The 25,030-nt window shown below is 34.8% G+C and overlaps 1 protein-coding gene across 9 annotated transcripts in view; it reads right to left on the bottom strand.

Moving 5' to 3' along the window:
• Eif4g3 (eukaryotic translation initiation factor 4 gamma 3) overlaps window positions 1-25,030 on the bottom strand; it is a 304,684-nt gene that overhangs the window by 98,578 nt on the left and 181,076 nt on the right. For 7 of the 9 annotated variants that reach the window (XM_071617438.1, XM_027937618.2, XM_027937616.2 and 4 more), the window contains 4 exons: window positions 21,374-21,471; window positions 19,346-19,468; window positions 8,866-8,974; window positions 1,694-2,533 (listed from right to left, as the gene is read on the bottom strand). In XM_071617438.1, coding sequence (XP_071473539.1) covers window positions 1,694-2,533; window positions 8,866-8,974; window positions 19,346-19,468; window positions 21,374-21,471 — 1,170 coding nt within the window. The remainder of the gene's footprint in view (window positions 1-1,693; window positions 2,534-8,865; window positions 8,975-19,345; window positions 19,469-21,373; window positions 21,472-25,030) is intronic. The other 2 variants (XM_071617441.1, XM_071617440.1) reach the window with 1 other exon arrangement.

Here is a 25,030-nt window from a genome sequence, read left to right on the forward strand (position 1 = left end):
GGGGAAGCTATAGTTGCAAGGGTTTTTGAGACTAATTGACAATTGGTTCTAAAGACATTTAAACAAAAAGGGAAATTACAGAACTACTAATTACCATGTCAAGAGACTTACCTCCTATCACCACCAATTTCTACCTCATTGCTAGTCATACAAAACACAGCTCTTTTTATTCTTTAGTTACTAATTCCAAGGATATTTTCATTTCAAACAAATGTGTAATAGCAAGGACAGAAGGAGCGTACTCCACTCAAAATTGTTCTCAGGTCCATCTATCCTTGGGCATTGTCTTACAGTATCAGGCCACCTGACTGATAAATTACTTCAAGGAAAATGAAGGTGAAAAAGTGAAAAAGTGCGGGAGGACTATTTAGGTGCAAGGCCTTGGTTCACATCTAGTTCACTATGCTTAACTAGATATTCTATAGTTCAAGGGGACCAACACCTCCATGGACAATGATAAGGAAACTACCTAAAGAATTGAGCTGGGCAAGAAAACCAAATCTTAAGAGTAGGGATCAGACTTTCGGTTTGTCAAGTCTGCCTACCAATTCCACAGTTAAAAACAAATACTAAGGACATTAGTGATCAAATCCAATGCATATCCAAGATCAACTGAAGGAAATGAAACCATTTGTCAACATGCCCCATTTTGCTTAAGCAAAGTAATTGCCATATACACAGAGCAAATTATATAGCACATGACTATGCTGAAAAAGATGGGCTGTACAGACTTGTTAAAAGTCAAATCCCCAATATACTTAGGGGTGGGGGGTTGACTTATCAGGTAATAAGCATCAGATAACTTTTAATTCTATTAAAACTTTTGATTTAAAAATTGATAAAAATTTAAACCTAGTGGCCAGTTCCTAAGATTCTAGGTGATGCTACATTAAAAAGCAAGTGGAATTGGGAAGAATATACAACTTTGAATGTGTTAATTACATAAAAATTTATAAAAAAATAAATAAAACTTTAAAAAGTAGGGGGGCTGGGGTACAGCTCAGCGGTAAAACGCTTGCCTCGCACATTCAAGGCCCTGGGTTCGATCCTCAGCACCACATAAAAATAAATAAATAAAATAAAGTCAATTGTGTCCAACCACCAAAAAAAAAAAAAGAAAGTTAAGAAAGAAAAAAAGTTAAAAAAAAAAAAAAAGAAAAAGAAAAATTGGGAGAACACCACATTTACTCAGCACACGTTCATTTTCCAAATGTAGCTGTAAAGCTTTGAGGTTGTCATTGTTGTTTCCTAAACCTAAGATTTAAAAGGTCATACACAGAAGACTTCCTTTAACTTAGGGGTTTATTGGTAAGAAGCATCAGGAACTACCAATGCTGGTTTTATTGATTTCTAGCACCACCTAAGCAAAAAAAATTAACCACTGAGGAAATAATTCATATTAATAAACTATAGAAAAATTAAAAAAAAAATGACCCAACGTGTACAGAGACATATACCTTGGAGGCATTTAGTATATTTGGAAATTCTCATTTGCATTTTTAGACAATGAAGTAACTCTTTTTGCAGGCTGTACTAAAACACAAACACACCACTGAAGAAACCAGACTAGGAATTTCAGCATTCATTCGATGTTTCTGGAAGTCAAGGAAAGCAGCCAATTAAAAAATAACTCAAACACTGCCTCTTCTTCGTGTTCAGCAAGCATAAGATTGTTAATGGTAGAACAGCTTACCTGGGGTAGGACTCTTTCTTGAATTTAAGTTCTGAGAATCTGTATTCTCTTCTGTTTGCCCATCTGCTTCTACCTTTACTTTGTTTTGAATTTCTTTTGAATCTTCACTAGGACAAGTTCTTACACTTTCTTCCTCTTCGAAGACTCTCTGTACTGCAGTGGGAGCACTTTGAGTAGTCACAGTAGAGGCAGCAGCAGGAACAATGACTGGAAGTGGAGGGGGAGAAGCTGGAGGAGTTGGAGGAGCTGGAGAAAAGGAAGGAACTGTGGAAGGGGTGATGGGAGTTGAAATACACTCCACTTTCATTTCTTCTGGGGGATTTTCCAGAATCTCCAATTCAAGAGTCAATGGCAATACTTCCTGTTTTACTATTTCCACAATGCTTTCTGTGGCTGGTAATTTTTCACTAATTCCATTCATCTCATTAATTAGGTTAGCACTAGAAATCAGTGACATATCATTAGATGCTACACTACAGGGTTTCTTGCATATATTACTGTCAATTTCATCTGTTGGTGAAGGGTCTGATGTTTCTGTGCAGGATATAGGGCTGGGTGTGGGAACTGTATCTTCTTTTGAGGAAGAGAGTTCACATCTGTCATCTAAAGAAGTGGTGAATATTGGTTGGCTACTAAGAGCAGCGGAAGTGGGGGAAGCAACTGTACTTCGAGCAACTGAAGAAACGGTGGTAGGTGATGGAGGCAGAGGATGCTCTGGTATGGATTCTATGGTGGTAGCCTCAGCTGTCTGGCCTGCATGTTCTTTCTTCTCCCCACTAAGGACTAGCCTAAGGACTGGGGAAGGAGACTTTAACACTGGATCTTGTTTTGGCTTCTCTTCTGGAGAAGAAAAAAAAAAAAAAAAACAATAAAAAGTTTTAATAACAATTCTTGGACCAAAGACTACACTGTATTTGCCTTAGACAATTTTTTTCCATCTCATCACAAATCATCTGGTACCTCAAAAACACTGTCATTTTTTTTCTAGTTACACCCACTATTACATGGTCTCCAATACATATAAAGTTTATTTTGGAGTAAGAGAAGGAATCAACTCACCAAATAAAATTGTGTCAAGAGTACAATGGAAAAGCTCACCAAGAATGAAGCTAAACCATACTGTAAGGTAGGCAGATCTGCATCTCTACCATATCTTGCTCCCTGTGGAAAACTTTTCCACCAAGTTTACACTATAGTGGAAATATAGCACAAGTCAAATAATCAGAAATTAAATTATACAGACTGATGTTTCCATATATTTAACCATTTGGAGGAATCTTTATTTTAAAAAAACTTTGGGGCTGGGGTGGTGGCTCAGTGATAGAATGCTTGCCTAGCATATGTGAGGTGCTGGGTTCGATTCTCAGCAACACATATAAATAAAAGGTCCATTAACAACTTAAAAATAGTAAAAAAAAAATAAAAGATATGACTTGGATAATAAATTATGCTTGCCTAGCATATGTGAGGTCTGGGTTCGATTCTCAGCACCAAATATAAATAAACAAAAGGTCCATTAACAACTTAAAAATAGTAAAAAATAAAAGATATGACTTGGATAATAAATTATGTTTTAAGACAAACCACTGATCAGTTTCATATCAGTGAAACTGATCATCAGTGAAATTAAGTATGAACATAAAAAGTTTAGAAATTAACTTTCATTTCTCCCAAATGAAATAACCAGAAATAGGTATAAAAATGAAAATGCACCTTGTGTCTTTATGTGTAAAATAAATCATTAGGGAGAAAACAGAGTTAATGCTCAGATAAATATAACCAAAAAGAACAATGAGTAAACATGTCTGTAATATTTTGGAATAATATATAAAATACGAACAGAATAATATCCAGGAAAAAAAGAGAAACTGTAACAATAACAGTATCAGAGAATAAAAGTGATGCTAATTAACAAAATTTCCAGGTAAATGATATGAGATTCATCCCTGAAAGGATGAAAATAAATGAGATTTAGACTGATGTTAAGCCTTGTGCTTTTGAAGCACTGTAAGAAGCTCCAATGAAAAGAAAAGACAATTTAAACTGGAAGAAATTTTCTCCTCTATAATTCATGTATCAGTCTTTACAATAAATTGTAGTTAAGTCTGTGAAAAACAATATGTTGTTAATCAGATAAACAGATGGTAAATACTATCAGTAAGCTGTTAAAGGTTAACTCAATAATTTCCACTACACTTTATAGTCTCCAAATTCACATCAATTTATGGATATAGAAGCAAAGGCTTTTAAATTGGACTTTGCCTATTTATAGTAGTGGTGAAATAAGATCAATAGGGTCTCACAGCCAAATTCCTCTGAATAAGTTGTCAGGCAAAAAGACAATAGTTTTCAGAACAATATGTCTTTTTATATATATATTCCATCCAGAATGTATATATATCCCGTATGTATAGAAATTACGTCTCTATATATACATTATTTCTATATATATACACATTCTGGGTGGAATATGTATGGTATGATAAAAATTAATTTCCTTGAAATATCTGATGAAAATAATTTCCAACTCACTGCAGTAACTGCCTCACTGATCACAGATATTATATGATACCATTTCATGAAAGCAAATCAGAAGCTAGGGGTTTAGCTCAGTGGTGAAGCACTTACCTAGCCATGTGTGAAACAAACAAAAAAAAGGAAACAAAATAAAACAAGAATATCAAATTATAACAGCCTTCATGATCACTGAAAAATCAAGATGTAATAAATTTAAGAAGACAATAGTACTTCTCACATTAACAATCTAACAAGAATATAGGACTGAGAGAACTATAACACTTTTGAAAAAAAATCTGGTATTAAGAAAATTAGAAGCAAAGTTTATTTCAAGAGTGTCTCATTGACATAAAATTTCTTTAACTGCAGGAAACTGAAGCTTTACAGAAAACTGAAAAGCACAATACAGAAGATGTAAATGACAACCATTTATTTTATCCCTATGTAAAGACTTGACTTTGGCCACCTTTAGGAATTGGTAGGGATTCCATCTTTAATTCTTTTTCCTAAGGAAACAATTATGTAAGAGTGAGCCCAAGATAGATGTCTAGAGTATTTAAGGCAACATATAATAGGGGTGGGGGGAATAAACCAAATGTCAAACAACAAACAATTTATTCAATAAACGATGGCCTAGGCATATAATGGCATATACTATTCAATAGTAAAAATAGGTCCTGAAAAGATTAGTCATATGAAAAGTTATTATTTTTAATTGAAAAAATGTTTTAAAAACAGGACAAAACCTGCCATGTAGAGATTAAACCCACTAGTGTTAAGTATTTTTTAAGTTACCAAATTGAGTTTTAACACTAGTCTCTGGGTAATGAGTAAAGATCTTTTCATTTCGTATATCCATAGATTAGATAATCAATGTGTCATATTTATAAGAAAGATAATTCTTAACTGGTGGTGGAACCAACAGCCTTTTGGTTTCTACAAGTCTAACAACTACTGAAAAGGTGTTCATGTCATTTAGTAGACAAGAAACCAGGAATGCTAAGCAGCCTGCAATTGAGGGACAGTCGCCTTTGACTAAGAAGCAGCAGTCCTAACTGCCAACAGAGTCCAAGCTGAACAACACTGCTGGGAACAGTTGAATTACAGCAGAATACCATTCACCGAATACTACACACTAGGTGCTTTCAACAAGCACTAAGAGTACAAGTCCCCCTCTAAAGCTGTTTATATTAATTATCTATGCCACAGTCTCAAAAACATTAGATTGAACACACTTTCTCACTTAGGAAACAGTAATTATTTCAGCTGTGTTTACACCATGAACACCAAGCAAGGATTTTAATTATTTGAATTGAATGGTTTCTCTACATATCAATATAAGGCACTTCCTTGACTTCATAAAATACTAAACAAATGGAAAACAATGTACTTCTCAGGAACCTTTGTCTTTTTAAAACCATTTCAGCTATTCATGTCAAAAACTGAGACATCTATGTGACTGGGACTAGGTTAAATACAATACATATATGGTTACCTTAGTGGGATGGAAAAGTTTTATGTTTCCGTTTTACAGATGAGGAAACTGAAGGTCACATAACAAGCCTGAGAATGATTGTAAAGCTCATGTTCTTCTAATTTGGGAAGAAAAGGCTCATGAAAATACAATTATTTAGTTAAATGAAGCAGGAAAAAGATGGGGGAACTCACATGAAATTCTGCTAACTAGTTCAAACCCTTCACTTAATGACACTTTCATTGCTAACTGCAGAACAGATAATTTGTTTGGGGAGGTAATAACAATCTTTGTAAACAATTTATATGTGTATTCTTAAATTTCAAAAGGAATATATGATTAAGGAAAAATTTTAGAATGTAAGCATAAAAAAAGCACATTCATCTAAAATATGGTGAGCACTTTCTAATAGTATGGAAATTATATACGTTTAGCCTGGGTGAAGGGGTACACGCCTATAATCCCAGCACCTCAGGAGGCTGAGGCAGGAGAATCTCGAGTTCAAAGCCAGCCTCAGCACAAGCAAAGTGCTAAGCAACTCAGTGAGACCCTTCAACTAAATAAAATACAAAATAGGGCTGGAGATGTGGCTCAGTGGTCAAGTGCCCCTGAGTTCAATCCCTGGTACAAAAAAAAAAAAAGTGTGTGTGTGTGTGTATGTGTGTGTATACACATACATTTAAATGTTTAAAAAACTGTGAAGGCAGGGTGTGTATATCAGTGGTATAGCACATGTACAGCATGTGTGGAGCCCTGGGTTTGATACCCAGCACTGCTAAATAATAAAAATGATGAAATAGTAAATTCATAAAAAGCAAAAGCTTACTCTGAAGGCTATTTTATATATCATCAGGTTATGGCTAGAATTATAAAATAGTTACTGAATTTTCTGGTGAGCACTTAGTACTAGGAAGAAGATGGCAAGTAGTTGCAAAGGATTATCTATAAGTTCTATTGAATGTAGTTGATATACATTTTCTCCAATTCGCACTTATTTACAAAGTACATCACCCTGAAATGTGGATTTTGTAATTCAAATTTTCACTAACTCCCCCTGCCCTCACAAGAAAAATTCTGAACAAACTCATGAATTCTATATTTCCCTGTCTGGAAATCTAGGAATATATGATAAAACAAAGGATCTCATAATCTGAAAATCTTAGCATTCTTTTCCGCAAAGTAACTCTAAAAGAGATAATACTGTCCTCAGGTGGATGAGAAGTATCATCATCATATATCATCATAGCTATAAAGAAAGCATGCAATGACATTTCAAAGTCTCACTGCACAGGAAACATTAAGTGTGTTATTCTTACTTTTAGGCAAAAGTGTAATGAAGTAAAATTTTGAAACAAACTTCTTCACAAAGCTTAAAATCATTATAAATTTTGACTTAAATGGGAGTAGGGAGTAATCTTCCTCAATACCTTCTTCAAGGTTGATGACATTAATATTAAAAAATTTACCTTTAACTCTGAACATAGCATAGTAAAGAAGTATTTGCCAATGCAACTTTTAAAAGCATGACAGGTCAGGGTTCATTTTGTATCTTTTGATTTAAAACTAATTTTTAACAACAAACACAATGTAAGACATGCCTCTGTTCACCTTCACCCCCACCCCCACCCCTGTTTAAAGTAGGTTTCTAAATACTCGGTAGGAGGGAAAAAACAACTTATTTTTAAAATGCCATATTACCTTTCCATGAAGTAAAAAAAAAACAAACACTAAAATCATGTATTACAACTCCATCTTTCAGAAGGTTTATACCTGTGATAAACTGCAGTCTAGCCAAAAATATTTAATATTAAATGACTCCATTTTATGGGCCATTTCAATTTTTTAAAGATAATTTTTAGAAAATATATTTAATAATAGCCAGCGATAGCATATTAAGGTTTGAAGAAAAAAAAAATTTTTTTTTTGGTACAGGGGATTGAACTCAGGTGCACTCACCTCACTGAGCCACATCCCCAGCCCTATTTTGTATTTTAGAGACAGGGTCTTCCGAGTTGTTTAGTATCTCAACATTGCTGAGGATGACTTTGAACTTGTGATCCTCCTATCTCAGCCTCCTTAGCCACTGGGATTACAGGAGTACGCCACCACGCCTGGCTTGGAGGAATTTATAACTCAAGAAAGCAGGTAACATAGGGCTGGGGTTGTGGCAGAGCGCTGGTCTGGCAGGTGTGAGGCACTGGGTTCGATGCTCAGCACCACATAAAAATAATAAATAAAATAAAGGTATTGTGTCCATCTATATCTAAAAAAGTATTTACAAAAAAAGCCAGTAGGTAACACATGTTATTTCCACCCATTCTTAGAATGAAGTTAGAAGCCATTAGAAAGCATGCTCAATTACTTTCTTCTCCCTATTCTTTCTGAGAATCAGTTCCCAATTTTGGCTATATTAGGGCTAAAACCAACTAAGCAGGAAAGACTTTGATATCCAGTTTGGGGCACAAGATTTCCCTTGAAGTTTTCCATTTTTATTCCAAAAGGCATGGTATTTACTTCAACAAACATTTGCCACTTCGTTTTCAAGGTCAATCAGGGAAAGACCTTACTTAGTATGATTCCTACATCAATAATAATGGTGTTAATTTACTAAACACTTTTCATGTGCTAGGCATGTCCTCACAACTCTGTGAGGTATGCCTTCATCCTATTCTATAAGAAAGTGAGATGCATAAGTGATCTCAATCAAGACCAATTAGCTAGTACCCAATGGAGCCAGGATTTGAACAATGCTTTCTCTAATTAGGGTGAGAGTAACAGCAGCCCAATCTTGCAAGGGGAAACAATTCATCTTTTGTAAAATAGTAAATTACACAAAGACAGGTTGAATGTATAAATCAATCTGTGTTTTTCTTGTAAAATAATATACGCTTTGATTTACTCTCCCCTCCAACCCTTGTTTTTTTTTTTTTTTAAGTCTGAGGCATCTTAGTTTTTATCTATACATAAAAACAGTAAGGCATTAATAAATATAAAAAAAAAAACCTTTTACTAATAATGCCTACTTTAGTTTCCCAGAAGTAGAATATTTTCCATCTCAAAGACTTGTTTAAAAGTGAGTGATGAAATAGTTCCAAATGTTTTACTTTTGAATGCTAAGGGCAATGTAATTAAGAAAAAAGAGACTATTAAGTAAGAGGGAGGAAAATAGTCATACACAAACCTTGCTTCTGGTCGCTAGCTGCAGTGACAGGGGTGCTGGCAGCAAGATGAGCGTTGTCCACAGTCCCATAAACCACAGGGCTGTGCTCAGGGACTTGGCTGGGCAGCTGCTGGGATTTGAAGTACAAAAAAGGGTGATAATGAGCATGCGAACATAAAAACTAGCAACATGGGACCCAAGCAAATGGGGAAGATAGAGCAGGAGGTCACAAAATTATAAAAAAAAAAAAAAAAAAAGGAAGTGAGAAAAAAAACATAGGTCAATTTATAATAAATTCAAAAAGTACATGGGAAGACAGAGAAGGGAAGGAAAGAGGCAGCGGGAAAGGGGGAAGGAAAAAAGATGATTACTATTAATCACACTAAGACAACACAACAATTATTAGTACATTTCATTTTCTAGTGTTCCTTCTAAGGACAAGCTGACTTTTCAACCTAATAAAAGATTTCACATTTGAGAAGTAATTTACCATCCTCGCAGTCAAAGACCAAAAGGATTTGGCTAATTTCACTTAAAAAATTACCTAGTAAAGTAGTTCATCTTTCAAAAGCAGGACAAATGAAAATATGAAGGGTTTAAAAACACTCAGTTGTCAATGGAAGAGAGAGATTTCTGTTCATTTATGTCCTTGTGATCATACAGATGAAATGCAACTTAGAAAACCATCTACATGCATTTCACTTTCTGGGTACCTTTTCAGAATCAGAAAGCCAAGTAAAATATGTGGCTTTTCAGAATCATGAGGAATCTCTCATTTTCACTTGGCCATTGTACTGGAATGAAAGATGCCTATCAAAATCCAAGCAAGTAGGTTGAGAAAATTACAGCCATTATGCAACTTAGAGGGAACAGAACTACACAAGAAGGGACAATGCATCACATTCCAACCAGATATTTCTGGATTTCAGGGTTATACAAAAGCCACAAAACAAAGCAGTGTCTCTCCTCGGAGATCTAAGGTCAATATTTTTATAATTTAATCTACATTGAATTCAACTGGTGCTATCAGAGCAGAGCTTCCTGCCCAATTCTGTATTGATTTTTGTGGGGGTGGGAAGAGATAGGGAGATGAAGATGTGAAGAGTCTGTTAGATTAGGGCCAGTTTAAAAAAAATGAGGATTAGTAAAATATTAAAAGACTTAAAACGGTAATATAAATGAAATATACACGATGATAGGTACCACTAAGGTAACACTGCTTTTTCAGAATGTACAACATGTAATTCATATTTGACTATGAATGTGAACTGAATAGAATTGCAGATAAAGAGGAAAATGCTATAATTTTGTCTATTCATTAGACATGAAAAGTGCTCACATTCCATAATTACTACTAAATGAAGACTAGTAAGAGTATTCCATGTGTATAAAAATAAACAGTTATTTCTTTATTTTGAATCCTGGAGAAATAAATAAATATATAGTACTGTGAGGATCACTATACCCTGAATCCTTAATTTCAAGAGGTAAAAAACCTGTATTATTTTAAATAAAGAATTAGGAAGGCTTCATAGCTAAAAATAAAAACATGATTCTACTGGCTGAAAACAGATCTGGAAAAAAGGAAACAGTTCATGTTACTTAGCAGTTAACAAACAGTTATCCACATTTCCCAAGAAAGAAAGATTTGTAAACTGCGTTAATGACCTAAAAGAAGAAGAAAATATTAACTACTCCAGTTGCCTGGGAACTTAAAAACCAAAATGAAAGTCAACAAAATGACATCCATAGATCAGATGAAATGTTAAAGACAATAAAATGCTACTTATACTTATAAATTTGTAAGAACTGGAATAGAAACAACAAAGATTAGTTCTTTATTTTTACACTTTTCCAAGAAACTACCAGCTGTATTAGAAAATCTTGAGTGACATGAACTCACTATCTCCAATGGTTAAGTGCATGTCAAGTTTAGACAATTTTAAATATTTTAAGTTTAAGTGTTTTCACCTATTAATCTTAATTCTTAGCTGTGAAATGAAAATCTTGTCCTCTCCATAGAAAAGTGTTTCACACATGTTAAAATGATGTTAACAAGTACCATACATTAAGCTCAGTGCTAAATAAGATATAGTGTTTCTTGTATATGTGGAGCAAAACGTTCCAATGATGGAGACAGGTGACAAATGCGAAAATAAGCACACCAAGTGTCAGGCAGAGGCTAATGTTATGACTAAAATTAAAGTAGGGTAAAGAACAGACAGAGGAGTCTGGGGGTGTCATTATAGAGTGTCAAAGACTGCCTTTCAGAGGAAGTAGAGGCAGGTTTGCATTCCACATGGAAGAACAGTAACAACAAAAGTCCTGCAGCAGAAGTAAGCTGGGGAAGGTAGACAGGCCAGGAGTTCAATAGCAATGCAATGTGGAGAAGGTGGATGAGAGGGTATAGAGATGTAGCCAATGTGACATATGACCTTGTACAGATCTTCAAAACTGTATGAGTATGAACGCTTGTATGTGTGAATCAGCAGTGGAGAAATGCTGGATGATTTTCAATAAGAAGGAATGGGATCTAATCTGTATTTTTAAAAGATCACTCATTCTGGCTGTAAAGAATGGACACAGAGAGGCAAGGCAGAGGAGATGATTAGAAAGTTCCTGTGGTTTAGTGAGGAGGCCAAAGTGGCTTAGGCTACAACAGTAGCAGTGAGGAGGTGAGAATAAGCTGCTCGAACTTGCTGAAGCAATGGACGTGGGGTGTGAGAGAAAGATGATTTAAAGAGGACTCCTAGGCGCAGTGGTGCTTTCCTGTAATTCAAACAATTCAGAGGCTAAGGCAGGAGGATTGCCAAGTTCAAGGTCACATTCAGCAACTTACGGAGACCCTTAGCAACTGAGCAAGACTCTGTCTCAAAATCAAAAAGGGCAGAGGGTGCAGCTCAGTAGTAAAGCTTCCGAGTTCATGCCCCAGTATTCCCCCCAGCAAAAAAATAAGACTGTAGCAAATAGGGTAGATTCTAGTATAATTTACCAAAAACAGGAAAACAAGGTAAGTATACCAAACACCTGAAAAAACAGTTTCTAACACAGCGGTCGCAAACTCAAATTCCTTTATACACGAACAGATAAACTAACTAACCATATGAAGCAAAAGAGAATAACAGGATAACATAACAAACTACAGAATGTTTGCTCAGGCTTAAAACATTGATGAAATGTTTTCCTTTAAACACTGACTTGACAAAACAACACATATTCCTCTGCAACAAGGAAAACGTACCATGGTATCAGGAAGATTAAAAAGCTTTGAGCTAAACTGGAGGATATTAAGAAAATTATTTTAAAGTGCCTAAGGGGAAGGGGGAAAAATAAACAAAAACCATAGAAGCAAGAATAACATCCATGAGGGGTTAGAGCTGTGGCTCAGAAGTAGACGGATCACCTACCATGTGCCAGGCGCTGGGTTCGATCCTCGGCACCACACACAAAATAAATAAAATAAAGGTACTGTGTCCAAATACAACTAAAAATTAAAAAAAAAAAAATAACATGCATGGATTCTAATGCATGGATTCTAATTCTCTATACATTTAAACATATTATACGTATTATAAACTATAGGATTGGCTATGGTTTGAGTTTTCCCCAGCATTTCATGGGTTGAAATTTAAACCCCAAGGTGAGGTATTAAGGGGGCAGAAACTTTTTTGGATTATGCTAAGCATAGGTGGGATCTTTGGGAGGCAGTTAGGAGGAGATGAGAACAACAGCATGAAGCTCCAGTGACTGAGTCCTGGTGGCCATATGAGAAGAGGGACAGACACACACACACACACACACACACACACACACACACACACATTCCCTGTCTCTTGCCTTGTGATGCATTTTATCACACCTCAGGTCTCTGTCTAGGAGACCAGATGCAGCCCCTCCCCATCGGGACCTGCAGAATCATGAGCCAACATAAACCTCTCTTCAGGTCACTCTGTCCTGTCTGTGTTGTTGGTAGCAGAAAAAAGAATAATATAGTATTTAAGACAGTAGAGTAAATGATTAAAATCACATCTCAAAATAAAGAGACAATGACAAACTATTCAATAAATATTGAAATAAGAAAAAAGCCATTTGTACAATCCATACTTCATGGTTATATATCAAAATTAGTTTTGTATCAATCAAAAATAAATGTGAATGTAAAATAATCGAAACTTTCATCTAGGATGGGAAAGTCTTTCAAACTATAAATCTCCAAACATAAATAAGTATGGAAATTTGTGAATGAAAACATTTTGAAAACTTCTGTGACAGAAGGTACTATTAACAAAGTTAAAACACAATTATTAAACAAGAAAAATGTTAACATATTGCTGAGTTTTGAATGTGTACAGTAAAATTCACAGTCGCAAACTTAATTCCCAGTGCAACAGTGTTCAGAGGTGGGGTCTAATAAGAGGTAACTACAGCATGAGGTTCTGCTCTCAGGAATAGATTTTTGATATTGCAGGAATAGATTCATTGTAAAAGTGAGTTAGGCTCTTTCTTATTCCCTTTTTTTCTCACCCTCCTGTCTTCTTCCATGGCATGATACAGCATGAAGGCCTTATCCAGAGGCTAATGTCATGTTCTTGGACTTTCCAACCTCCAGAAGCATGGGTGAAAAAAATTTCTATTGTTTATAAATTTCCCAGTCTATGATATTGCTATAGTGGCAAAAAAAACCAGATAACTCACAAATGTCAAAAGAAATTTCTTTAACATACAGAGTGCGTATAAATCAGATAAACATAAAATATCTAAAAAAAATGTGTACCAAAGACATAGATACCTTCATATACACACAAAAATAACCAGGGACACCAAAAACTTATCTTCACAAAATAATAAGTAAAAATAAATTGAAACATTATTTTTAATCTATCAGAGAAGCAAAACTAGACAAAGAAGTATTCTTTTATACTAATGTTACAAGATTAACCAATAAATGTTTAGATGGTAAGAAATACAATAACCAAAACATAGGTACACAACATTTTTCACCACAATACTGTTAATATTAGTGACAAACAAGAAACAATATGAAGTCCTATGAATTCAATCAACTATGGTACATCCAAAGTATTGGCGGATGACCATTAAAAATTATACTTTCTTACATGTACAGGTCTGGAAAAACAAAATTATAATACACCTAAAGTGAAACATGAATATTTATGAATAATCTCTGAAAAAATGCTGAGTGTGAAATAGCTCTATGAACTCCAATAAATAATATGCACTGAAAGAAGCCTGGGAGAAAATTCATCCCAAAATAAATAAAGATTAATGCTCAGTAATAGAATTTAGAGTGGCAATTTCCTTCTTTACTATCAACTTTACTGTTCTTTTCAATGAAAATATCATTTGTACACACATAAAAAATGAAGTTTTCATTTTGAAAAACATTTTAAATAATAGACGAAAGACTGAACCAGTCCTACGATTCCTTACAAGACTTTTTGTAATCCCCGACAACTGTGAACACCATAGTTGCTGAAGGATGAGTCTCCAAGATCACTTCTTCATATCTGATTGAAAGTGGGCAGTGAAAACAGGCACTGTCACACAGACAACAATGGATTCTGACATGGAGCATCAAAGTGAAGTCAAAGCAAAGACTATTATAAAATTTGAGGAATTATGTGAAAACATAGTTTACTTAAGAGGGAAGACATAAATTTTAGTTTGATTAATGTTCTCAAAGAGAGTTTTTATTGGGATACCCAAAAAACTTAAAATGTACTTGTACCTGACTTCCAAAAATGAATAATATAAGGAATCTTAAAAGTCAAATTCTGATTTTCCAATTCCTTTAGGAAATTCTTACTGGAGAATCTTAATAAAACCCTAAGGAAAACAGACCTGGGTGAAATAAACAACCCTGTTCCACAACTCTAAGTCGGAAACACTGACTGACTGTACAATTCGGGTTAAACTACAGTTTAACAACCTAAAGGCTCTGTTCACTACGATATCACAGTTAAAAACACTGAGAGAATTCACCCCACTTTTGATTCTATTAACTTTATAAGGTTTTCATGTTAATGAAAAGTACATTTTTAAGTCAAGGAAGGTTATAAATGCTCAACTATTAAAAATGAAGTGTTGGGCTGGGGTTGTGGCTCAGTGGTAGAGCACTTGCCTGGCATGTGTGAGGCATTGGGTTCGATCCTCAGATCACATAAAAATAAATAAATAAAGATATTGTATCCATATAAAACTAAAAAAAAAAATTTTTAAATGAAGTGTGATTTAATAAAATAACCATTATCTTATTGCAGTCAACACTAAAAACTATACCTGTATGTTTCAGGGAAAAGAATGGTATTAATTCACCAGTGCTTATAACTGAGATAACAAAATGGTGCTTTAAAACTTAAGACTAAACTTATATTACATTACATTCGACTTCTGTATGCAGGAACTCACCTCATTACTGTACATATGAACTTATAACATGAATATTATTACCAGTGCTTTCAACCTACCTTTAAGAAACTAATATTGCTAAAGCATGAAATGAACTGATTAAGAAATGGTCAGAGTTTGAGATATCCAGATATCAAGTGTAAGACTAAATAACCTACTGACAAGACAGGCTATGTGTATCTCCTGAGATATTAGAGCAATCAATAGTTTCCCAACTTTTATCTGCTCAAGACCCCTTCCTAACTTATAACTTTGTTTTACTATAAGAAAAATTTTAAAACACCAAGCCAAAAACCAAAAAAACACAAACTGAAAAAGATAAAAGAAAGATGAGAAAGACAAAGGAACATAAGAAAAAGAAAGATGTCGACTTCATTTAAAAAAAAATTTAATGACTTTGATATACCACTCGTTCCTAACAGTCTAAAGACTATCAGGCAGCTGCACACTTCTTAGTACAGGAATACTCCTTGTACCTTGTTGCCCTCAGCAACAGCTAAGGGATTTGTTGCTGGAAAAAAGTAACAATTTTTCCCCTTTTCTTCTATTTTGAGATAAAAAGAAATTATGAGCTTATTCAGCAAAATCTTTCATTTTACATATGAAAAAATAGGGGCTTAAGGGTTTAATATTCTTATCACAGGTCATAAATCTAAGTGACAGAGACCAACATCCAGTACTCTACCTCTCTCCATGATATCTACCAGAGAACACCTAAATCTATGCATTAGGATCATCTGTAAGGGTCCATGTATACACACATGCAGATTTTATACACAGCTGACATATAAAAATCCCGAAGGGCAGTTTCAAATTCCATTCATTACTCCTTAGGAAAAAATCAGCTGCAGCAAAAAAAATGTGTTTCTCCTCCCCATTTTCCTCATATAAACCCAATGCAGTTTGCCAATGAACCATTAGCTTTTGTCATGAACGTCTTTAATATAGTTAGTGCCTAAGCATCAAACATAAGTTATGAGAAACCCAGTGGCAATCTTTGGGCTTTGCCTAAATAAAACCTGCCCCATGATATAGGTTGCTTCTCATCTCACTGATTGAAAACCCAACACATTGCACAGCTGTTGACCATGATAAAACCTACTGGTTAACACCAGGGTAAATCAGTTTCACTTTCAAGGCTGTTTTCTTTAGATTAGCCAAACCACAACCACATGGGAAGCCTAAGAGAGAACACCCATAGAGCTTAATAAAGGCATGGCCCACAGATCTTTATTTCTTCTTCTACTCCCTGCTGGTTGAGCTCCTTAATGCCTCTAGGCTTTCCATTGACCTCCTGACAAGATCAATAACCTCCAAGGGATAAAAAAATACTCCACCCCCACCCCCCACACTTTCCCTGTTTTTTTTTTTTTTTTTGGTGATGCTGGGGATCCAAATATTTTGGTTTAATTTCCTTGTTGTGCCTTCTTGACCAACACATCCAAACCTAACTTGCCCCTGGTCAAAGCTCTCCTACAGAGTGGCCTATATAGATTTACAGCCACTCTTGAAAGATGTCAAGACCAAATTAGAAAATATCACAACAGCTTAAGAGCTTGCCAAAATCAAACTCAGTGCATCCTTCAACAAATATCCCTTGTGCACTCTACATTGTGTTTTATTATAAATCCAGGCATTGAAGCTTGAAGAGCTGCCTGTCTCTTCTCTCTCCCTTACACCCTTTGTACTATTTCATCCATTGATGGGTCTCTGGATCTGACACTATTGAGTCTGTGCTGTTAATTCTGTCCCTTGAAGAGACTAGAACTAACTCAGTGATAGGGAGGCACCCTGTAAGCCCCTTGGAACTTTTTAGAACTAAGTTCGGATGCAGAGGGCTGTCCCTTCAGCAGTGATGTGGTTCAGGAGCTGTTTGGAATTGTGCTGAAATTAAAACCCCTGACGCTGAATCTGTTTGATTTTCTTTGGCTGGCACTGTGCTATCTGTTAATGGAATTTGTTGCCAAAATAAATAAAACATAAAACTTAACAGCATTTTTGTTAAACATATGGAAGGATTTCTACCTTCTTTTGAAACACTGTATTTCTACCTTCTTTTGAAACACTGGATCAACAGTTGAATAACTATTTTCCTTAACCATGTTTGCCCTCTCTCACCATGTGCCCCACTTTCTATTATTTTTCCAGAAAATGATGTCATTATCAGTTATCTTCATGCTTGCACTGTTGTTGTGTTAGGAAAAAGATATATTTCAATATATTTCTAGTACACATCTGTTAAAAATTTATTCCCTCCTTACATGAATTTCATGCACTTGAAAGGACAATGGATTTACAAAGTGTGGATTTAAATGCAAATCACCTACTAACCTTAAGTTTTATAGATAATACTACAATTCTCAAAGAGAATTACCAACATCACTATTATTGACTAAGGACATTTCTCAGCCCAAAGTGTATATTTAATATACTTTTATGATTACTGAGACACATCAGCTCATGTTTAGGTCCACAGTCCCTGGAGAAAGATAGAAAGTAAAGTCATTACTGCAGCTAAGGACAGAGAAATAATCAAAATAGGATAGGCTTAAGAGGTTGAAAGATAAAAAGGAAAACAAACCCATACCTCTTAAGAAATTTAAATGCAAAAAGATAAATACATGTTTAAGATAAGAATTTAAATACAAATCAACATAGGGTGTCAACTATACTTCTTGACAGTATATTTTAATTAATATTTGACAATAAAGACTAAAATGTGACTGTCCTGATCGCAAATTTTTGTCATAGAATACCCTCACCTAATAGAGCACCTAAGTAAATAATTTCAGTTTGGAAATTCTGCCTGTCTCATGCTTACATCCAGGGAAGAGACAGACTTCAGAGCAGTTGCTGAGGGGAAAATAGGGAATGGTACAGAGCTCTAGAACAATCATTAATATGACCTTACAAATCACAAATCTAGACAGCCACTTTTGTACTCATCTGGATAATGGAAGTCTGAGATAATCATCAGCCAGAGACTAACAATATTTCCAAGTTAAAACATATCATTATAACAGAGGATTAAATTGTAGGACAATTCAAATTCATAAAATTTTCAAGGGACTCTTAAGACATCTATCTGTGAGCTCAATATTTAAGAATATTTTTAAACTTATACTACTAAAATCAAGACAACAGTTTGCTATTTGAAAATATCTTATATTGGAGAATCTGTATCATTTGTTTATAAATCAGGCTCGAAGGAATCTCATCATCCAGCCATAAAAGGGAAACAGGTAGTTCCCTACTCCTTAATAACTTTGCTTTCCTTTTTACATTCCGGGCTCAAACGTTAGAGAATTTCAAAGATTTGAAAAACACTGAACTCTGAATCATTTATCACAATTTAAGGTGACGCACTAATGAAATTAAAAACTTTCTCAGATTTGGGGAATTCCATTCTGTATTGCAAATTTACAACTTACTAAATTCCAACTCCTCCTACAATGTCTTGATTTCTAAAAATAAGAAAGCAAATTCTTAGGAGACCAACATAACCACATTCACCAAGATTGTGCCTGACAGAATTTACAAATAACCCTTGTAAATAATTAAAGACAACACTTTCCATTCGAGAAGCTGATTTATGTACTCTTCAAAGGTGAGAAGTACATCTGTTATACATCCAAATATGCTCTGAATGACACAGGCAAACTTTCGTTTGTAAGCAACACTGGTAAAAATGTTTAAATTCTCAACCTTAATGTTACATAGTGCAACATTTAATTCCTCAGGTTCCATACTGAAAACATAAAATACTCATTTAATGATGAGATTTCCATAGGAATGCAGCTCCTTTTGGTATCATAGTTCATTAGGAATAGTGGCAGCAGCTGTGCTCTGAATGTGAAGACAATACATAGAAATATTACCAATAAAAATCTGGAGTTGTAACAATTTGCAAAGAGAAATAATATGTCTATTTAAATACCATTTAGATATTCGAGGCTATGAGACAACTGATGGAAATGGAAAGCACAGAAAGTAGCTATAGATAAAAGAAGAGTTCAGTAGCATTTAGTGAACAAATCAACACCATTGTCCATCATGGCTCGCTCTGCCTTACCTGAGGAGGAGTGGGTGTGGAAGTGGGTCTCCCTATAGGTGGAGTAGGATTTCTGCTTCCACCTCCAGACATAATCTCTTCAGTTATGTCTTTACCTCCCTGGTTTGGATCTCGAATTCTTATCTACAAGAGTAATAAAATGGCAAAGGAAGAGATGGGTGTCTACATAGCAGATTTACAGGCATATGAGTTAAAGGTATAAACTGAAAAACCTATCAACCATCAAGTTCATAATCACTACATCTGAAATTACTTCAATCACAGAAACATATAGGGCTATTCAAAGAAATTTAGACCATTACCTCTGAGGAGAACTAATGAAAATAATAAGCCATAATGGAACCTACTTGGCTGAATTTCTAGATCAAAACTGCAAAATATTTACACTTGTTTAACAAAACAGTCATATTAATTTTATTTACAGAGTTCACAAAACAGTTTTCACATTTAGAAGTTACTAGGCAAAATAAAGTTTTACATAACCTAAATGATTCTCTAACACATCCTGCAATATAGGAATAGAAATTTACCCAATACTTTGTAAGTAAGCTCACTGAAGTATTATTTTTCCCAGAGAAGATACCAAAATGTCAAAAAGGCAAATCAAGAACAGAATAGTTAAAAAAAACTGTCCTACATCTTTGCAATTAAATATCAGTAAAAAAGAACCTACCATACTGATATGGAATAATCATCAAGATGTACTTTTTTTAAAAAAAAAAAAATGGTAATCACAGAACAGTGAGTGGTCTCATTTTAATTTTTTAAGGCCCCTATGCTTATAGATGTCAGTGGAGAAGGTGCTTTATCGAAGTCAGAACAGGTCCTGACAATCCATCCTGATATGAAGTGCCTCCTCTGCTGTTCATGACCTGTATAGCTTAATTCAGGTAAAGTTTCTTGGATGATTTCTCAGAATTCACTACAAAATCATCTGAATATGAAATTTAGAGGGGAGTGAGTGACTCTTCAATTGAAATTTATACATCAGCTAATTTTTCAGGTATAGAAACTTGTTTCTACTATAGTTTTAAGTATTGCTTCATTTATTCTAGTTTATTTAACAGTAACATCTATTATTACTGATTTCCATTTTAATTATCACTTTTATTCATTTTTCTGCATTATGAAATTATTGTTTTAAGTCCAAATTGTAGCATGCTGATTCATCATTTCCAAAGCATAGTTTCTTGACTCTACAAGAAACTATACAAACTGTACAATTTCTTGTAGAGTCAAGAAACTACACTGGTGTGTCCTGTTTATAATGACATGAACACGTACAAGTAATTTGGTCCTAAAAATAAAATATCACATTTTAAACCTCATTCAGTTTTATTAGAGTGCTTCAAAAGTATTGCTGTAACATTATTTCCATCTACTTTATTCTGTATGAATGTGGGAGTGTCTTGATTATAAACGTCATCCATTTTATAAAAGATCACAAGCCTCTCTTTTACAAAAATATTCTGCAATTTGAATTTTATGTTTCTATACTCTATACTTAAATCTCTCGGGCATAACTTATTAGACAAAGTCTCAGTCTTTTGTTTTTAAAATTTAGAAAACATCTAAATGCTGATTTGTTCTTTTAAATCTATTTCACAAAAAGGATGTTTTTGTTGTTGTTTTTAATATTTTGGCTCCTTTTATTTTTTCTATTAGTTAGCAGGGAGCTAATTAGGATTGGTGGTAAAAGATGGTCAGTATATAAGAACTGAGCTAATATTCCTCCCACTGAATGAGACCTTGGCACACTAAATCATCAGTTCTAAGGCTGTCATATAGCCCAGTGAATGGTGAAAGCTGATATCAAGCAAACGCTGAGTACAACCTCTCAATAACATGCCAATAAAAATCCTCCAGGTAGAATTAAATGGTGAGGCTATCAGGGAAGAATTTAAAAAAACAAACAACAACAACAAAAGAACACTTATGTAAACTGAGATGAATAAGAATTTAGTAAAATTATTTGATAAGTGAATAATGTCCCTTTTTTAAATAAAAAAATTAATAAAGATATCTTACAGTTTTTTTCTCTCTCTTGGCTGGAGGGGGCTGTTGCTGTGTAGGCACTATGATAGGTGCTGACTGATAAACTGGCTGACTTGGATAAAAAGGCGTTCCTAAAAAATTGAAAAAAATAAAAGGAAGCATTCAGTTATTTTGTCAAACACATTGTAAGACCATCAATGACACTGTGTCACTAGAGAATCCCTTTTAAAAAGTAAACAAACATTATCTCCTCAACATTCGGAGTAATTTCTTCCCACAAGCTCTCCTCCAGTTACTAAAGTAGTCAAGAAATTACTCCAAAAATAGGCAACTTCTTGAACATTCATAAACATCTAATATGAAAACAACTACACACAGAACTCCCCTGTGGATTGACAGGAGGGTTATCTTTCTAAAACATAAACTGAGCTATAGTACTGCTTTTAAAACATCATATTCTGCCAGTCCACTACCTGCAACAGTGACTCTTAAATAAAAGTGAGTCTGTGTGGGGGCTTGCTAGGGGAAAAATCATCCTAATCATCCTGGGGAGAAGAGGATGGTGAGATTCTTACTGATGGAGCACCAGGCCACAGGGAGCCATGATTAAAACCTGGGAAATGTCCTAAAGTTTGTGGGGAGGGGAATGAACAAGTGGCCTAAAGACAGTGGCCAAACTCCACGTTCTCACTTATGGAACCCGCTGCCCTAGTTCTAACGTATTCTTACTACATCCTTGGAGTACACCAATCTCAACCAAATTGAACAAAATCAATCTCCTTCACTTTGTTCATGCCTTTGACTATACTGCCCATGTGCCTGAAAATACCTTCCATCCCTGGTACTCCCAATGAACCTTTTCACATTCAAAACTTAAATGATGTAATTACTATCAAACTAAGTGCTTAGGAGTGAGGAGAAACTGCATATTTTGAAAGTAGAGTATGAAGATATGATGAAGAGATGGATGCTAGTGTGAGACGAAGACGACTTAGGAAAAACTATGAAAGTGTTTTGCCTAAGCAAGTGAAAGAACAGAGACATTATTTATGGAAATGAGGAAAAATAAGGGAAATAAATCAAGAGTTCAATTTTGAGCAAGTTTGAGATGTTTATTAAACCTTCAAATGGAAATACCAAATAAGCAAAAAAAGACACAAATCTACAGTCATAGGACAGGTATGACCTAGGATATACCCTTTTAATAATTGCTAGAATACAGATAACATAAACCACAAGATTAGATAGTTTATGAAATTAGTATACTTTTTTTTGTTGTTTTTTAACAGCAGCAGCAGGAGCAGCCAAAAGATGAAATCTTTGTTAGGGGAGAAAACAAGGAGGAAAATCAGCAAAGGAAATGGAAAGGCAGTGGTTGAAATGAAGAAAACCATACAAGAATGAAGAAGTGTACAACTGTGTCAAAAGGTCCTGAAAGTGCAACTCAAGATTTGTTAAAAGTAGAAATCACTGGTTATCCCTAAAAAGGTGTTTGGGTAGATAGGTGATAGGGTAGAGGTAGGCTGATGTGGACAGAGTCAATAAGTAAAAATGACAAAAGAAAATGAAGTCAGTGAGGATAGATAACTGTTTTTCTTGAAAGCTTTCTTGTGGAAGGTAAATGGTGAAAAGGGGCTATTGCTAAAGAACAATAAGGCATCCAAAAGAAACAAATTTAATATTGGCATAAAAAACATATCATCTGTTAACGGGTGACAATGTGGGGAAAAGAGGAATAGCATAGTGACAGCTTTAAGTGGGTATAGGATGGAATCTAACATGTGCATAAAAGGATGGGTCTACTGTAGGAGCAAGGATATGAAAAAGAAAATAAATGTGCATGAAGGTTCAGGTAAAGGTACAGAAAAAAATCTGTGTTAGTAACAAACAATACTGTTGGCCTTATTATCACTGTCATTTATATGATCAACATCCTCACCACCATCATAATATCTTGAAGTGAAAATTTCTTGGAAGCAGTAAGATTTGCAGTATCAAGACCTTAAAGATATGAATCAGGTTTAGAGAATCGTATTTAGAAAAGAGGTAGGTATAGGGCAAGACTAGAGTTTCAGTTAAGTTCAATGCAAACTTACAAAGAAAAACAACAAAAAACCCCAAATAGACATCTTCTACCAGCAAGTAAATTATACTCACAGTACAGCTTTAATAATTTTATAGTCCCCTATTACATCATTAGCTACGAAACTCAGAAAACTAACCCCTAAAATTGGTTTCAAATGCAGCTAGACAAGCAACATAATCTGCTCACCTTCCCATATTTTTCAAGCTAAGTAAAATAAGATGTCAAAGGTGAACTCTCTTTAAAATAAATAAATAAACAAACAAACAGACAGATATAGCATTCTTCTAATGAAGCATTTTTGAGTCAACACAATTGGCAAGAAGGGTAGTATATCACATGCCTAATGAACAGCTGCAGAATAAATCTGACAGAAATGGGTGTTTTTTCAATACAGTGTGGTTAAACTCAATCAAGTAAAAGATGAAGTCTTCTTCTCAAATGTGGGCACCAGCAGAATAAATCTACCCTAACAAACAACAGGAACATTGAAATATACTTTTTGTTCTATTAAAAATGTGACAGGTACAAAGCCTGGATTTGATCCCCAGTTACACTAAAACACACACACACACACAGAATAATTTTTGCATACCATTTATCAGATAATAAAGTTATTTATTATCTCTGTTTCTCAGGTGTCCTATGCATGGAATGAAGTAGGTTTGATTAGATCAGTCTTTCAACTATAGTCTGAGGGCCAAACCCATCCTACCACCATTTATTTCTGAATAAAGCTGAATTGGGGCCAAGGATGGTGGCACATGCATATAATAATTCCACAGGCTTGGGAGGCTGAAGCAGGAGAATTGTGAGTTCAAAGCCAGCCTCAGACACACGGCAAGATGCTGTCTTTAAATTTAAAAAGTGCAATGTGGCTCCAGTGGTTAAGTGCCCCTGGGTTCAAGGTTCAATCCCTGGAACCAAAAAAAAAAAAAAAAAAAACCCATGTATTGAAAGACATTCCTACATAGCAGTTTACCTACTGTGAATGGTTTTCTTGTTTTTGTTTTCTTTATTTTGTGTGGTGCTAAAGCATGAAAAACCCAGGGCCTTATGCATGCTAGGCAAGTGCTCTAACACTAAGCTACATTCCCACCCCTTTTCATTTTACTTTGAGACAGAATAACACTAAGTAATCCAGGTTACTTGATCTTGCAATCCTTACGCTTCAGGGCTCCCAAATAGCTGGTACAGGCAGGCACTACCAAAGCACCTGGCAGCTAAGGCTGCTTTTACATTATAAAGACAGAGTTTGAATAGTTGCAATAGGTACCATACAGCCTGCAAAGCCTGAGATATTTAATATCCGGTCCCTTACAGAAAATCTGCTGACCTACATCAGTGGCTCATAAACCCCAACTTATCTAAAAGGTATAAATGATGTGTGGCAAAATTTATATAATAATAACCATGGGAATTTTACTCAGCAATAAAAGAGAATAAAATCATGGCATTTGCAGGTAAATGGATGGCACTGGAGAAGATAATACTAAGCAAAGTTAGTCAATCCCAAAAAAACAAATGCCGAATGTTTAATCTGATATAAGGAGGTTGACTCATAGTGGGATAGGGAAGGGGAACATGGGAGGAATTGATGAATTCTA

This window comes from Marmota flaviventris, chromosome 10 (genome assembly GCF_047511675.1).
Source record: "Marmota flaviventris isolate mMarFla1 chromosome 10, mMarFla1.hap1, whole genome shotgun sequence".
Taxonomy (NCBI): domain Eukaryota; kingdom Metazoa; phylum Chordata; class Mammalia; order Rodentia; family Sciuridae; genus Marmota; species Marmota flaviventris.